At 39.4% G+C, this 17,943-nt stretch overlaps 1 protein-coding gene across 1 annotated transcript in view; it reads left to right on the plus strand.

Moving 5' to 3' along the window:
• The window catches only part of ptgfrnb (prostaglandin F2 receptor inhibitor b), a 69,296-nt gene extending 52,813 nt beyond the window's left edge, over positions 1-16,483 (plus strand). The window contains exons 12-15 of the mRNA XM_086148261.1: positions 9,169-9,355; positions 9,463-9,581; positions 10,198-10,248; positions 11,871-16,483. Coding sequence (XP_086004387.1) covers positions 9,169-9,355; positions 9,463-9,581; positions 10,198-10,248; positions 11,871-11,983 — 470 coding nt within the window. The 3' untranslated portion in view covers positions 11,984-16,483. The remainder of the gene's footprint in view (positions 1-9,168; positions 9,356-9,462; positions 9,582-10,197; positions 10,249-11,870) is intronic.
• The last annotated feature ends 1,460 nt before the right edge of the window (positions 16,484-17,943 follow it).

A 17,943-nucleotide genomic window follows, 5' to 3' on the forward strand; every position in this document is an offset into this window, starting at 1 on the left:
AAATGTAAATCGTGTGGCACTCCCTTAAGTCCTGGACAGATTAATTGGCCTTGTTAGTTTCTGTTAGCACGCGCTGGCTGTGGCCTCTGAGGCTTTCCCAAGGTCTTTGTTCTTCTGATCTTTGATAACCACCTAACAGTCCCTACATGAAAACTGTAGGCAGTTTAATTGCATATTTAGACATACTCTCCACAATTTTTAATGGATCTGTTTTCACTTCTGCAATGAATTTGTTTGGTCAACTAATGAACCAATAGTTGGTGTTTGTTTGATTCTGACCAAAAGTCTTTTTTCGCTTAAGAATATAGTTTATCAAGAGCTCTATTCTACTGTGTCTTAACTTCGTGGAATTTATATTGTTTGGTTCTTGGGACCAGTAAGAATATCCAAATCATTTCTATCAAATTACTGTGTACCTCTTATGAAAGCACTCGATGGAATTGTAGTCACAGTCCAGAAATGACACTGATTCGAATTATTCCAAAAAATGACTTTTGATGTCAATTATTCTTACTGCCACCAATAGAACAAAGGTAACTGTTGTCCAACACTTGGAAAATGCTCCAAGAGTTTGTAATCTGTTGTATAACCAGTAAAACCAAGGTGCAGATGGAATAACCTGACAGATCTCAGGAGCTGAATTGGATCCAATTTTCCTCATTTTAAATAATCAGAGATAATGCATATCAACAGCAACAATGGCTGATTTGGAAAAAAGACAGGAAAAAACAAAATAGAGCAAAAAAAAAAAAAAAAAACTTTTCCGGTTAGGAAGTTACGTATCCAAATTTGTGAATGTCTCAGTTTGAAATGGTTCCAGTTGGCGAATGCAGTGTCCACAGTTCAATTTGGAGCCTCCATAAAGCAAGTGGAAATGAGCTACCAGAGAGAATTTTTCCATTTTAAGAAACACAACCTGATATTTTTGCAAACTTTCTATCAGCTTTTATCTTCTCTGAACAGTGACATATTATTGTTTCAGGTCCATTTTCTCGCTAACTTTGATGTTGAGTATAAGTGACACAGCCACCCTTCAGTTACAGCGTGATAAATAGTCCAAAAAAGCACAGCCTTTTCTCTACGGTTTCAGTCGCAAGCATACTGTGACTTGAAAACATTTAGATAAAAGTTTTATGCGCATTATTCGCTTGTCATTTATTCATTTGTCGTCAAACAACCCTTTCTAATATTCAGAGACCTCAAGATGACTGCGGGAAATCAAAACCACCTTTTGTCAGGTGTTCTGCTAGAGCGAAGGAATACTTTCAGCTGGAAACATCAAGTGACTAACCCCAAATGTTCATACCGTAGATAAAAGCCAAGAGAGAGTGGTAGCCAAAGAAACATAAAGAGAGGTGGAAGAGGGGTATAAAAAGTAGGAAACTGAGCAGAAGAGGAGAGGAAAGGACACGGTGACAGTAAAACACAAATTGAAAGTGTTGAGCAGATACCCGTAAACAGCGGTATAGTGCAATAATTTTCACTCCATTAGTTCCTGCAGTTAAACAGAAAGAGGACCGGAGATTCGGGGAATTCTGTGTATGAGTACAGAGATTGAATTTTTTACATTTAGCTATCTGGTGGAAGATTCCTGAAACATAGATCTATGTATACAGTATATATATATATATATATATATATATATATATATATATATATATATATATATATATATATATCAATGTCTAGTTGAGACTTGACTTATAGGAGTTTTGCTATTTATTGATATCACAAATACTATTACAAGTCTGGCTTGAAATGCAGTGCATTGTAATGCATAAATCCAAATAAAGCAGAGACAAAAACACATCAAAAATATTTAAATATTTCTTAGAATATGATTTCTGGAAAAATCTGATTGTATCAAAATTGTAAATACATCAATCCAAGTAACCAAAATAGAGAAGGCAGTTTGAATTCTAATGAAAATGCAATGCATGAGGGCGGCACGGTGGCGTAGTGGTTAGCCCTTTGGCCTCACAGCATGAAGGACCTTTCTGTGTGGAGTTTGCATGTTCTTTCCATATCTGCGTGAGTTTCCTCCAGGAACATGCAGTTTTAAGATAGTCTTCAGCATCCCCCGCGAGCCTGGGTGCAGGATAAGCGGCAGACGATGGCTGGATGGATGCAGCAATGAATTTGGGGGAAAAACATTGATTTTTACAAGTAGTTTTGTTTTTAAATGTACCAGTACTTACAAAATCAGTTGAAGTCATGGTCATTGTTTGAACAGATACTGGAGGTAAAATTTGCCAAATGTAAAAGTTTAATTTCCTTCTTATTTCACACAGCCTAAGGGAAACCCAGCTCTGTAGTCATTTTGTTTCTATCAGGCTGAATAGTGTTTTCATCATGTTTAGTATTCCACTCTACCTGTCCTGGCCTGCTTTATGGAGCAGAGAACACACAAACATTTTCATTATAGGCCCTTGTGCTAATTGTCAGTATTTTGTGGGGCTCTGTGCAAATTTCAGATTTAAGGCTTGGACTCTTCTCGGGGGATTAATCCACAGAAATGCAATTAGCCTGTCTTCATTTTCACATGCAGCCATTTTAGTTTTATTAGCTCAGACAAGAGACAGATACTCTATTAGAGATGCACCTCCTTAGCCATCCAGCAGCATAACCACCCCCAGCCCCCTGCCCATTTAATCTGGAACACCACCTATAACAATTATTTGCAATGTATCTTGCGAAAGTTGTGGAATACCAGGTCCTATGAATAAAAACTAGCCTCTCAGTTTCACGGTGAATCTGCAGTTTAGCCAAGGTTCTTGACTAATGCAGCACATCCTATCAAGAACAAAAATCCTCTCCATGACAGATATTCATTGCTGTTCAAAATTAACTGTACTAAAACAGTTGAGAACGCTTCACTTCTACATTTGTTAACATAACTGAAAGGGGAATGCCAGATTTTTTGCCAGCTTGCCATGTTCCCCCATGTATTATCCAATGATTTACAATCATTATTTCATAACATCATTAATTTCCCAAGTCTCCATGTACTGACTGTTTTGCATCTATTAGAATGAAGATTTGATGACTTCTGACAGAATTAAGCTGTCCATACAGGTGATTCAGGTCCCTGTTGCTTAAGCAGAAAACAGAAGGGCATCTATTTAGCATTCTTCACTGCCCCATTCTCTGAGATACTTACCAGACATTCAAATGAGCTTTAACCGCACTGTGAAATAGTATATAGTCAATACTTCCCTCTTTTTCTTGCAGTGTCATAATGAGGGAGGTGAAATACATTTCTGATACTTTCACAGTAGAAACGCACAGATGCAATGACCGACTCTGCATGAGATATAGTGGCCAGTGTCTTTTTTTTTCTGGTGGGGTCTCTTCTGTTCTCAAGGTTTATCAGAGATTTTTTGACACAGATTTTTGAAATTGAATTCAACAATAATATGAAGGTATGATGAAGCAATTTAAACTGTATTTTCATAGGAATCACAAAATGATTCCCATATGTATGTGTGTGAGTGTGAGTGTGAGTGTGAGTGTGTGTGTGTGTATATATATCCTTTTAATGCAATTAATAAAAATATCTGGCAGTGTGCAGCGAGTTCACATGTCCACCAATAGGTGTGATACGCAGTGATCCTGATCATGATGTAATGTAGCGTGCTTCGGACAAAAAAAATCAGTCGAACAGTCAGAACCACTTGACATTTTACAGTTATTTACCAACCTTTTTTGAGAATGTCTGAGCTTTTTTCAGTGATCACTTCATTCATTTGCAAAAGTTTGTGAAACATTTGTTTCATCACTGTCACACCTCTTGCTGCCAAAATATTTTCAGACCCTGGCCTTCCGGAGTGTTATCTCAGGTCACTCGACATGTTCGAGGAAGCTGTGCAATAAGGCGGCGTAAACGAAGCCTATGGCTTATAAAGTTCGGAGTGACTGAGTTCATTTCGGGGGGTAGAAAGGTCCATATGTGGGGACCGCAAGTGTCTGCCTTCAGCAGAGAAACAGCTGTCAGCGAGACGCTGTGTGTCAGTGTGCTGGTGGGGGATCACATATTCATGTAGCACCTCCCCCGAGGAGAAAGTTCGAGGGAAGGGGTGTCTATAGTGATACAACATGCTCTCCAAAGACACAGCTTGAGACGTTCCCATTGCTGAATGCCTCTTGCAGTTGATTTATGGCTATGCGATAAACAAAATAATCTCCTCAGTCACTAAGTATTTCAAATCCGCTTCCCTCCCTCCTACTTCTCCGTCCTCTCTGCTGTCAAGAACAAAGAAAGTAAAGGATGGGGGGCTAACTGTAAAAAAGCTAACAGTTTCTAATTATAGCTCTCCTTCTCGAATATCGGTGCCTTCACTGAAACAAGCAAGCTGAGTTCAGGCGACAGTCCTGTGGAATTATGCAAAACGCGTCTTTGATCATGAATAGCAAAGTCAGATACTAACCTAGTGTTATCAGAGCGTCAAAGAAACTCACATCTTTTGACTGTCAGTGTGTCAGTTTTCATCTTATGTAATTATGGGCGAATATAGCCAGTGATTATATAAAGGATTTCAATTTAATTTTTCAAAGTGCCATTAATGAAATTCGTAATTGAAATTTACTTTACCTCACAAAAAAAGACCAAACTATTAATCCTCTCTATTTAAGCAATACAGGTCTTTTACAAGTTTTGGCCGGTTTTATTCAAGCTTTTCAGTCACACGGATATACATGTATTTACTTTCCCGTTTTGTATTTTAAGAAAAGTGTCAAAATTCTGTCCTCTCAATCCATTAAATGTGAACATTTTGTAGTTTCTTCACATTTCTATGACAATAAGGTGATCCCTGTTCTGTGGTCATCTTGGGCTTCAGAAATCACTGGCATTCTTACCATTTTACAGATCAATTAATTGGAAAAAAAATCAACGCATTAATAAATCATGAAAATGATATGTGGTAGCACCCTTAAAATTGGGCGTCTGTGTGATGCTACCTTTTCAAAGTAGCCAACACAAAAATGCTGCATTCAAATATTATTTTCCACAGCCCATGGAATTAATTTAATATATAATATTAAATATGCTTATAGAGCACTCCATCAAAGTGGTATACAGTTGAGAAGGGATAAGAGTAGCAATTCCAATATGAAAGACCGGATTAAGATAAATAACATCGGCTAAGAGATGGTAGTCCACTCCGCGATGCAAAATGATGCACATGCTAAGATTCCTGGTTTGGGAAACTGGAAAATATGGTCAATCCAATTTTACTTGTTTTTAGCTTTCCAGCTGTGCTTTCTTGAATTCCATTAATCGGTCTTTAAAATATTTGAGTGAATGTGTTGCCGGCGTTATGCATTGCCGTGTGTTTGGTGGACAAAAATGAACAGAATTGGACATCAATTTAGACACTTGACCGTTTCCCAATAAGTTGTCTATCGAAAAGACATAGGATTTGCAGACAATTTAAACACTGTACGAGCGTTTGTCTCACACTTAGTTTATTTTTTACTTTAACTGATACGGTTGTTCAGAGCGTGATTCATCGGGTCATCGTGTCCATCTCACAAGAGAACGTCTCAGCGTGCCCATTCTTCATTTCAATCAGGAGCTCTGCCTATTACCCATTATTAAAGTCTGTACCGATGGGGAGTTGTCTAGGTCGACGCTGAAATCCTTTCCTTCCACCAGACAATATGGTGAGCTATGGTTTGCTCTGAGGGAGGTCTCATCTGTGAGCAATGTGTTTAAAAAGAAAGCCATTTGAAACGCCTGCCCCCACAAATGTCAGCGTATTAGATTGCACCAGAGAACAGTGGATATAGTTATCTCATATCATCAGTCTGTATTAGAGTCCAAAATCACAATATACTCAGAAATAGTGAGATAGAAAATTCTGCTCCTGCAACTGTTAATTTACTTTATGTACTGCTAATGGCAGTCCATTTTCAAGGAAGACGAAACATCTAATGTATGTATCCTATCAGCTTTTCAAAACTATATTAAATGTGAGTCCATCTGAATAGATCAGAAATACGCACATGATTTTCAAAATATGGAAAAACAAGAAAAAGAAAAGGGGTAATCAGCGTGTATCTCCATGAAGGACAGTTTTAGGAACGGCTCATCTGGATCAAGCTTTTGCTACTTTTCCAGTCAATTGCCATTTACCACTGCAGAAGCAGCACATATGGGTAACATAATTAAAATATATAGTATCGTTTTTTAACAGTATTCCATCTAGTGTAACATATCCGTTTATCTCTTGAATTACTTGTATTCTGTTCATTCATTTTAACGTTTGTGTCACCACTTTTTTGGAAGTCTGGAGACGATTCCAGCTCTGTACATCAGAAGTTAGTTGATTAATTTATTTCCATTATATTAAATATCATAGAACATACAGATATGATATATCCAGCATGTCCAAGTCCCAGAGTGCATTTTTACAACATTACGATATTTAACATATAAAAAGAGGAAGGTTTCATGTGTGTCGAAGTGTTGCTGAACCACTATCTGCTCCTCTGGCGCAGATTGACAACATTCTACTGCTCATGGTTCATCCATGATGGGTTAATTGCAGAGAACGAATTTCCCCACGAGGGATTGATAAAGTATAAATTATTATTATTACAGTAGTTGTACTTGCCTCATGTGAACTTTCCACAGTTGACACAAGTGTTTCCTGCAGACTCTTACAGAATTTCTATGCTACTGGGAGGAACCATGTGGGCTTTCTTCAGCCCTGTCCCACTGTCAGAACTTTCCTCATCACTTGATACTGGTCAACAAGACTGGAGGGGGATGTGTGTGTGTGTGTGTGTGTGTGTGTGTGTGTGTGTGTGTGTGTGTGGTCCGTTGACCCTTAGCGTTTCTTAGTGTCACATCTAATTTCCTCCTCTTCGGTTGGATGGAGTGCTTGGCTACTTTTTTCTTATTAAAAGAAAAAACACTGTCCTCCATGTACTGTCCTAAATGTCCTGACACATCTTCATCACCAGCATCATTATTCAATTTAGCAGTTTTAACAGTGTGCACAGGCTTCTTTTTTCACACAGAGGTTTTTAATTTCTTCACTTGTGTGGATAGTTTGACTTTAAAATAATGGTGACCTTCAGAGCCTTAAAAATCTCATCCTCTCATAAAACTCATGGGCCTAGAATATTGGCTAATTATCTTACTCTACGTTTGACAATGAGATGTATGATCATATGTGTCTTGGATCTATGACAAGAAACTATTTCATCTTTTACAGAAAAGAGAATCCTAGATAAAGCGAAGCTGAACTGACTAAAACCATTGTTTTATCTCTGAAGGCATTTAGAGGGCAACCCCCTGTGGTGTAAAGAAGTATTAGAGGAAGTTACTCTGCTTTGGGGTTCCAGTTTAAGTCAAATTCACATAAAAACAGACATTTCAGTTGAAAGAAATGTCATCTCCGTCATCTCCAACCGTCTTCTGCAAACATGACATTATGTAAGTCTGTAACAAGGACTCAAAATTATATTATTTGTTGAATATCTTATTTTTTCTTATTGTATTGTAGGTCAAGACTAAAAAATCAAAAATCCACCAATGTCTGCTCAGAGTCTTTTATTTATTTTGTTTTTTGTGTTTTGACATTTTATCGGTTCAATGTATGGAAAAGAGTCATTTGTTTTCAAAATCATGGTTAGAATGCCAAAAGATAATTGGCAGTTAGTCACATTTAAACATGACAACAACTTTCCCTAAAATCAGGAAGAAGGGAACTTACAGAACTGGAATTCATACAGGATATATTATATATTATTGCATCAACATAACCGAAAAATCCAAAGCCAATTACAAAGAAATCCGCAAGGAATTAATAAGCTATTATTGGATATTAGATATTCAATACTATGTTATGACTGGTCTCTCAAAAATTAAACTACAATTCAAATGTTACTGCTCATCACCATGGGGACAAACTTAGGTTATTAAATTCTAAAATGAACTGGTCCAGTCGCCACAGCCAGCTTAGACAACGGGCTCTATGAATTGGATAACTGAGAATCTTGACTGACATCTTGCTTAATTTGTGCTGTCTATCTGGCGTCGATATAAAAATCTGCGTTTTTGAACATTTCATTATTCTTCTTCATTGGCCAGAGCCGCGGATTAAAATCCCAAAGCCTCAAAAACGGGAGTAAAAAGACCAGGGGGGTGACGTGGCGTGACAGCGTTGAGCCAGACGAAAGAATCACGTGATGGAGATCAGAGGGCTCTTGTTTTTTGGAACTCTATTCCGGGATTTTAACATATCCACTGTCAAATCTTGATCAACGGGATATAGTCAACCTGACAGCGACACTAGAGGAAAGGAACAGCATCTATTTTTTAGGCATTAGAGGCTTTTTAGGTGGTGCTTAAGACTTGAACCAAACTACCAACCATGGCCAGATTATCACCATTGGTGCCATTGGAGTTCTAATGATGTAGCGCTCGAATATTGAAACCATTAAGAAAGAGAAATTGTGATGTGATTCATTACTTCCACTCTGGGTGAGTTCACTCCTCTCACCAGTCTTCCCTCCTCCCATCACTGTTTTTCATCATTATTGACCTTTTTTTTTTGTCTTTTTCAAATGTTCTCTTTTTTTTCCCCCTAAATAAAATGTTCTCTTTGTCTCGTAAATGACAGAGGATGACTAGGGCTGCATGCTTTTTTTGCGTGTCTGTGGGGGGTGCTTGTGTGTGCGTTGTTGTGTAGGAGGCATTGTATTAATAGTCCCCCCTCTCCCTGACACACTAATGACTAGTTTGCGCTTCTGTCTCTCTGCCTCCTGCTCTTGCAAATAATTAGTTATCTCCCCCCCTTCAAAAAGATCAACTCTATTATTCCAAATTCTTTTTTGGCCCTGTTTGCCGCCTTTTGTCATCACTCTTCTTTATCCATGGCGTGTCCATCTTTGCCTCCATTATCTTCCCACTTACAGTAGAAGGAGAACAATCATCCACCTGTATGTGCTAGCGGTTGATGCTCATTGTCAACCCAACTAGTCAAGAGTGCAGTGCGATGTCTATGCTCCTGCAGATGTACAATGTGCTTATGTAAGCCGTGATTAATTTAAAGCTCAAAGCTCCACCGTCGATCCATTTCCGGCAATGTCGCAGTGAACAAAAGTGTGATCTCACACCGGGCTGAGAGGTTTTGTTCAAAATCTGCTTCTTTCTAGATGACCTGGCCTACGAGGTGCGCTGGTTCTTTACCCGGCTGCGTGGTGGTGAGAAAATGACGCAAGTAGCTAGTATGGACCGGTTTGGCATCATCAGGAAAGATTTGCAGAACTCATCCAGCGACCTTTCCGTCGAGCGTGATGAGACACACTCCTACACGTTAAACATTCACGGTGCCCAGGACAGGTATGTTGGGAAGGGTTTTTTTTTTTTTTTTTTTTTGGCAATGTGCCGCGGTTATTCACACCCATATAATTATATGTGTGTTTGACTATAAATATTGTTTTCCCCAGTGACAGTGGGGAATATCACTGTGTTGCCACTCCCTGGTACCTGTCAGCCTCAACAGGAGCCTGGACTCAAGCCGGAGAGCTAACATCGTCACGAATTTTTCTGACAGTCCGTTTTGCCGGTAAGAAGCATCTTTGGTTCCTTGACGGTTCTTTTATTTTTTTCTCCCGACTATTTAAAGCAGGGGAAAAGCACGTAGACTCAGATGTTCTTGAATTTATTAGGACTCTTTACTATTAGGATATAATCCATCATCAAAGCGGAAATACTAAATATTCCTTGTCGCTATGAGTCACATGTCATTAATAACACATGACTCTTCCCTGCCTGAGACAGCAGAAAAGCCCCCCCACCCGTTCCAATCCAGGGAGGTTCAAATGTAATGAAAGTGCAAAACACTGATATCAGACACAGTTTTTCTTTTATAAGCAGACGTAGGCAAGCAATCACACAATTCAGATACGAGCAACAAAGGAGAAACCAGCTGCGTTTGAATGCTACGCCAACACACATACAAAGAGATAATTGATTTTTTTTTTGTATGTGGTGTGTGATTGCCTAAAAATGCTCATATTCAAGACAGAGGTGGGAATTATACATTTACATTATAGTTAATTCGATTTTTTTTTTTTTTTTTTTCTTGTGCGAAATTTTGATTTCTGCTCATTTGAATGTAGCATTATTTGAACCGTATTTGTTCATATCACTTAATCTCTGGCTTACTTTGTCTTCTGCAGTGTGGGAGTCCTTAAAGCTACCTCTCCTGTACGGTGTGTCGGCCTCAATAGGTAAAGTAACCATCTAACTTCATGAAGGGATGAACCATTGTGGGTTGTGATGATCGACTGAATTTTAGGCTCTCATTTATTTTTCATTTCCCTTCAGAGTTTTTAATGAGAAAATGGCCAATAAGGACAAACCTTTCACAACCGTATTCCCTCAAAGTACTTCTATTCTCATTTTTAACAACCCAACATTTATATTTAAGATAGCTGAATTCCTCCTTACATTAACAGTAAAAACAATTTTTTTTTTTTTAATTCTTTCATTTATTTAACTATTGTATCCTTGTGTTTCGGGGGATAATTATCATGACTATTTTGTTAACATAAATGGTAGAACAAATTATGATATGCCATCTATTTTTACAGAAAATTCAGAAGTGTAAGTTCTTTTTTGTCCACGGCAGCAATAAATTGACATGCTGTACTTTCGGCTTCCCTGAAATTGCTGCGGTCATTGTTATTTTGGACACTTGAGTGACAGCTGGTGTTGCCAGGGTAAAGTGGAATTTAAATAAGGCAAGAATGATAATATGGTTAGGTTTATCATCATGTGACAGTTGATAAATCAACTAACAGACACTCTGGAGAGTGTGGCTCTAATATAGTATATTGTGAAAAAACAGCAGTATTTCAGATACAGTTTTGTTATTCAGTTATTCAAGAAATTTACAACAGTCAGTCCTGATGATCTGTTATTAAGAGGCGAGCAAGGGCAACATATTCAGACCCAGCTCTCTGTAATCTGCTGAAGTCTGTCACAGGCATCCCATTCAGAAGTTGTCTGCAATTCTCTTTGGTTCCGTAATTGTAAGATTTGTGTGACAGCATTCGGTAGTGCCGTGCTAACCAGTATCAGTAATTAGTTAGAAATTAAATAGTTAAGTGAGCATTGTATTCTAGTACCCTAACAAGCTGCAAATATTGGCCACTTATATCACTCTCAAACTGAATTTTGATACTTTTTTTATGCGGGAGGACAGAAAATGAAAATGCAGTTTGCAACTCATTTTAGTTCTCAGTCAAACTATGCTGCCACATTCTGAAAATGAAAAAGCATTTCTGCTTATTCATTTTCATTTTAAAATTTGACATTTCAAATATAAATCTCATAACAATTTGCTGGGGTATATTTTGAAAATTGAATCTTAAATGTATTGTGCTCTTTAATTTAAGTAGCCTGGAAGAAGAAAATGAAAATGCAGTTTGGATCACTCATTAGTCATTTTAGTTCCAAGTCAAAATATGCTGCCACAATCTAAAACTGAAAAAGCACTTTGTAAATGCATTGTAATTTGAATGATGATGCCTATATACTTCCAGAACTTCAATGTTTCTTGCGCTGTTGCAATTTCTGAGTGTAACCATTTGAGTAGTAAAAAAAAAACAACCTGTCTTGTTGTGTGTGTGTGTGTGTATGTGTGTGGGTATTTATGAATGTGTGTGTATGTGTGTGTGTAACTTTCAAAGAGTGCAATAATAGTTTTAGGAGTTGTAGTGATTGTAAGAATACTTGAATATTCGTACTTGAAGACACTTGTGTTTGCAGATGACGTGTTTTTTTAATCCAAGTTTTCTCTCATTTAAATTCTTTATTTTTTTTATCTTTTTTTTAACTTTGTCACCAGGTGTTGGTCTTTTCTCCCTGGTCCTGGGTCTAGTTTGCGCCCAGTGCTGCTGCCGCAACACTGCACACACCCCGCGTTCACGCAACAAACTCATGGACCTGGAGATGGACTGACAAACACTTTCCCCCGCATCCACCCACTGCAGCACTCACAGGAAACACCACGTGCACAACAGACACACGCCCATAGATGATTTCTGGGACACGCAGTTGTTTCCAGGCGATGGACGTTGGGAGTGAGAAGGCTTTTCGATATGAAAGTCTTAACCGACCAATTGTAGGGCTTCAATCGGTGCTCAGAAATCTGTTCTGCTCTGCAGTGGAGGTGCGGGGAATTTTTTGCCACCAACAACTGGGAAATAGCTTCACTATCTATGAAGATCCAAGAAATCTGTGGTGCTTCCAGTGGATTTTTACAAACATGTTCACTTGTTGCTGAGGCAGCAGCACAACGAGAAACTCTGAATAATCCAGAGTCACTCTGCTGATTTAATGGGAGGCCTCTGAGACTTCACTGCCGCTTGGGATTAAAGGACCACTAAGCAGAACTGCTGCCTCTATGAAACACTAGGAATAACAAATGAAGGGTTCAAGGCTGGACTACATTTTTTCTTTTTTTTTTTTTGTTTGTTTGTTCTGTTTTGTTTCATGCAAATTGTAGTCACTCCCTTCGGCCTTTGTGGAAGCACATAATAAAGGACTGTCTGGGATCGGAAACATATTCCTGCATGGGGTTAAATATCAACCTCTCAATGACCCAACGCCCCCCCCACCCCCCACCCCAGCCAGCCTTTGCTAAGGCTCCTTTGCATTTGGCATGACCTGACAGCTTCTGCGGACTGATCCTGTGGAGGCTCGGGACAAATCTTCACACGAACACAGGCAGCAGAAGTGCAGGTTTGAAGCGCTCTATGGCCTTTTGCCCATGAGAGGCATTGCACTCCCAACCAAGAGTATTCCCCCCCCCTTGATAAATGGACAATATGTACCTTAATTCTCAACTCTAGTTTTTTGAATATTAAAGATTTTTAACAAGACTTTTTTAAGCTTTACAAGGAGATATGCAGTTTGTGTGTTTTGTGTGTGAGGTATACTGGTGCCAACATTTGAACTAATGGAGGTGTGTTTGGTTCTTACTGCGGATCAACACTTGAACTACCACTGAAAGTGGTGTAAGCAAGCACTCTTCTTTTATAAATATCCAGCGATGCTCTTTGCCACAGTCTTGTGTGTGCGTGTGTGTTGTGTGTGCGTGTGTGTTGTGTGTGTGTGTGTTTCGTACACCGTGTGAGTGCTATGCTACAATACATGAGACAGAGTTGCATGTAGTGTTTTTATAGTGCCAGACTGCTGTCGTTCATGAGCAACAGAACTCTTTTTCCTCAGAAACACGTAGACACTTAGATGACATGAAATTCGCTCTCATCCAGACTCTGCGAAGTAGCTGTCATACACTAATCTCCCCGTCATGTGATCAGTGTGTGCAGAATAGCGCTGTTCTCGCTGAGAAGATGGTGCAAGAGACGCCTATCATGTCCTTTGCTTGCCAGTTGAAGCCGCACATTCCTTATGTTTTGTTCTACTTTAAAAGGATCAGTCCAATATTTTGAGAAACAGTTTTCAACTTTTCAGCTAGGATTTCACACACACACACACACAGACACACACACATACACACTAAGGGGGTCCATCCCACAGTGTAGTGTGCCCATATAAGTGCGGTCGTCTCCAACATAAAACAGAGTGCCAGGCTCCGATGCCATTTGACTTTTACTGCCAGCTTATTTGAACATCACAGTCCCAGAAAATGTCCGATTTGGTTTGGATTACATTAAAATTTTAGAAGAGCTTTAGGATTATAATTATTTTTCTACCTGCTCATGTTAGCTGAGCGATAAACCTGAAGTCAGTTTCCTCAACAGGGCAAGTAATGCAGAAGGGGGAAGAATTCCTAACTGTATGTGGCTTTTTGCTATAAGCAAGAGCACCTTTTTTTTTCTTTTTTTTTTTTTTTAACTAGAAATGACTGGTTGCCCACTTCCAACCCTGTTCACTTTTATTTTTACGTTCAGTGATACATGGAAAATAATTCTCGCCAAAGGGAAGATGTTTGACTCTCTTTATGTAGCTCTTTATTCTTTAACAGCAAAGGTTGGGAATGTAGCGCAACATGAATTAAAATCAAAAATGTGTCTAGAGTCAAACAGATTTACATAGAAAATGATACAAAAGTGATAGAAAAGCTCAGAAGTTGTTTGTTTACTTTCTCTTTATTAATTATTAAGCATCCCATGTCTTGCTCCGTCCCTGTTTTTTTAATTTATTCATTTTCTTAATTCTACCGTCAAGAACAAACAATTACATGAACAAGAAACAGTCATCCAACTTGGACAAGCGTTTATTTCAGTTTTTTTATTGTATGCATCTAATGCCACTATTTCTACAGCAGCCTTTGAGAGGATGGTAAATTACGTAATAATTAATAATATTGAAAACACAATTCATTTTTTGGAGTATTTTGTGTTCACCAAGTTAGCAATTCAATCCTAAACACCCTTTCCAGAGTACATTACTCCCAAAATATTGAACTGTTCCTTTCAGATAAATCTGAATACATATTTTAGTTCAAGTGGTGAACATTTTAGTGCTTATACACCATTTCAACACCTGATGCATCCCTCTTAATATACTTCATTTTAATGTTGTTTTTTTTTGTTCTTTTGTTTGCGGCTGTCAAAGAGAGTTCGTATGCAGATGATGAAACTTGATCAGACAATAAGGACATTACACCTGAGGAAAAAAGTCATCTATCTAAGCAGATGAACAGGAAAGTCTACTGTAGCTGACCAGTGTCATTCTTGAGTCTCTGTGGTGTTTTTATAGCAAATGAATAAATCTGTGGTTATTGTTGTATTATGTTGTCTTTGAGTGCACAGGTTCAGCAACATATCACACACACAGAAGGGGATGTTTGTGTCCAAAACACAGTTGAATCCAAGCTGACATGACGGGGTTTTTGGAAGACTTGTTTTTTTCCTAACTGACAGGAGCTGTGTATTATGTGTGAGGTTTTCTAAGCAAATCAATATAACCGATTGAGCAATATCAGGCAGTAGCCAACTGTAAAGCCAGTTAACATTTCTACATGTCACCCCAGAAAAAAAGCCAAAATAATTAAAGGTCAAAATGGATGTTATGTGTTCAAACAATGCTTGTAAGAGAGTGCAAAGGAATTAATGGCAATACTGCAGTCCCATAATACACTGACTGATTATATAAGATTTACTCTGGGTTCGAACAAAGTGATTTCATCATTAGCTACACAAGGAGAAACAAGGACAAAATGCCACCACAGGAAATCTCTTCCTTTTTGCAGTTTTATTGCTACTTGTCTGATTAGCAAATGTGAGAGAGGAGTTGAGAGCCAACATCTATTACAGGATGATTCCGCTTATAAATAAATGAGTGCAGATTAACTAAAAAGGTAAATCATCGTGGAAAATAGAAAATTTGTCACAAGATTACCTTTTAGATGTCAAACAAAAACAAGTGGATGCAATATGGAACTGTTAAAAGCCATCATATTTGTTTGGTTAAATAGAACAAGCATAACTATTTTTTATTTATTTAACATCTTTTCACATCGGTTATTTTTGCACATGAGACAAGATATTGATAGAACGCTGAAAATCATGTCTTCTTAACAAACCATCACAAACTCATAAGGACTCAACTCTGCACACAGTTGCTCTGATTCAGACTCAAAGGCAACTCTGAAAAAGCTACCTTTCTAAAGGGTAGACTCTGTTTTAAGAATTTATTAAATATCCCAACCCGACAGAAATAAGAAATGTAATGTTACTAGTGGTTGTGTTCATTTGGTTACATTCAGAAATGAGGTCAGGTGTCAGATGACACTTTTGAGATGGATATTTATGGAATTGCAGGTGTCGTTCAATAGATTTCACACAGTTCTTTGGTTCCTGTGTGAGTGTGTCTCATGGCGGGGGAAGGGGTACGCAGTGAGATTTAGATCTCCTAAGTACTTGCAATGACTGTCTTTAGAACAGGGAATGTAGCCAAATTGGAGTCAAGCCCGAAACAAAAGATGAAGATGCAAATTAAAGTCATAGCGGCTGAATGACTTCGATGTGACATCATGTTCTGAGACCAATTCTGGCTGCCTCTTCAAAATCACGGTCATAATTCAGAGTTCAGCACTGCGGTGATGACGTCTCCTCTAGTGATGCCTGAGAGATAATAATCAGATGCGAAATGACAAAAATGTTTTGGCTTGATTGATACTGAAAAGCTTCCCAAAATTTCTGCTACATTGGCACATTTGTCAAATATTAACAGCTATTAAATACCTCTTGCAGTTGTTGGAAATGGTTTAAGCAACCACCGTCATTTCCAGCCCTCACACACCGGTATTATAGTGCTTGAGGTTGAATAACGATTTAAGTTATTACTGTGGCATCAAGAGCGAACATCAATACCCGCCTACTGAGCAAGTCACTGCAAGACATCCCCTGTGTTTCTGTTTTTATGTTACCATCTTATTTTGATGAGGATGATGAATCATATTTTTTAAATAAAGAGATTTGTAAGACATGTTCATTTTTGAATTTATTTGATATGTCCTGAAATAACATGAAGAGTTTTTGTATTGAAAACATTGTTATGGTTGAAACAGTTTTTGAATTTTATTCAAATGTTCAAGCAGCCGGAGCAGTGAGGCCCAGACCACATGGTCTCTTCTGGGGAGACCCAAAGGCATTCCCAGGCCAGCCTAGAGACATAGTCTCTCCAGCATGTCCTTGGGCTTTTCAGTGGCCTCCTCCCAAATGGACATGCCGCTAATACCTCCCCCTGGAAGTGTCCAGGAGGCGTCCTGAGCAGATGCCCGTGCCACCTCATCTGACGCCTCTCTATGCCGAGGAGCAGCAGCTCTACTCCGAGCTCCTCTCGTATGACGGAACTTCTCACCTTATCTCTAAGGGAGAGTCCAGCCAACCTACGGAGAAAACAAATTTTGGCCGCTTGTATCCGCAATCTTATTCTTTCGGTCACTACCCACAGCTAGTGACCATAGGTAAGGGTGGGAATGTAGATCGACTGGTAAATTGAGAGCTTCAGCTTCTGGCTCAGCTCCCTCTTCACCACAACGGACCGGTTCAGAGTTCGTATCACTACAGACACTGCACCAACAAGACCTCAAGATACTTGAACTCCTCCACTTGGGGCAAGACCTCTTCCCTAACCCCGAGTGGGCACTCCACCCACTTCCGGTTGAGCACCCTGGTCTTTGATTTAGAGGTGCTCATCCTCATCCCAGCAACTTCACACTTGGCTGCAAACCACTCCAGTGAGAGCTGAAGATCATGGCCTGACGAAGCCAACAGAACCACATCATCTGCAAAAAGCAGAGACTTCATCCTGTAACCAGCAAACCGGATACCCTCGTCGCCCTGGCTGCGCCTAGAAATTCTGTCTCTACAAATTATGAAAAGGATCAGTGACAAAGGGCAGCCCTGGCGTAACCCAACTCTCATTGGAAACAGGCCCGACTTACAACTGGCAATGCGCACCAAGCGCCGGCATGATCACACTGGGACCGAACAGCCCGTATTATGGGGTTTGGTACCCCATATTCCCGGAGCACCCCCACAGGATCGCCTGCGGGACAAATGCCTCGAATGCCTTCTCCAGATCCACATGACACATGTAGACTGGTTGAGCAAACTCCCATTCCCCCTTGAGAACCTTGCTGTGTGTAAAGAGCTTGTCCATCGTTCCATGACCAGGACGAAAACCACTCTGCTCCTCTTGGATCCAAGGTTCACTGACCCAGCAGACCCTCTTCTCCAGTACCGCTGAATGGAGCTGAGGAGGCTGAGGAGTGTGATCCCCCTGTAGTTGGAGCAAACCCTCAAATCTCCCATTTTAAAAAGGGGGATCACCATCCCGGTTTGCCAGTCCAGCCACACTGTCCCTGACAATGCTGCAGAGCCGTGTCAGCCGAGACAGCCCTACAGCATCCAGAGCCTTGAGTAACCCTGGGCGTACCTCAT

Source organism: Fistularia commersonii, chromosome 6 (genome assembly GCF_037954325.1).
Source record: "Fistularia commersonii isolate RoL2024-O1a breed Wild chromosome 6, RoL_Fcom_v1.0, whole genome shotgun sequence".
NCBI lineage: Eukaryota > Metazoa > Chordata > Actinopteri > Syngnathiformes > Fistulariidae > Fistularia > Fistularia commersonii.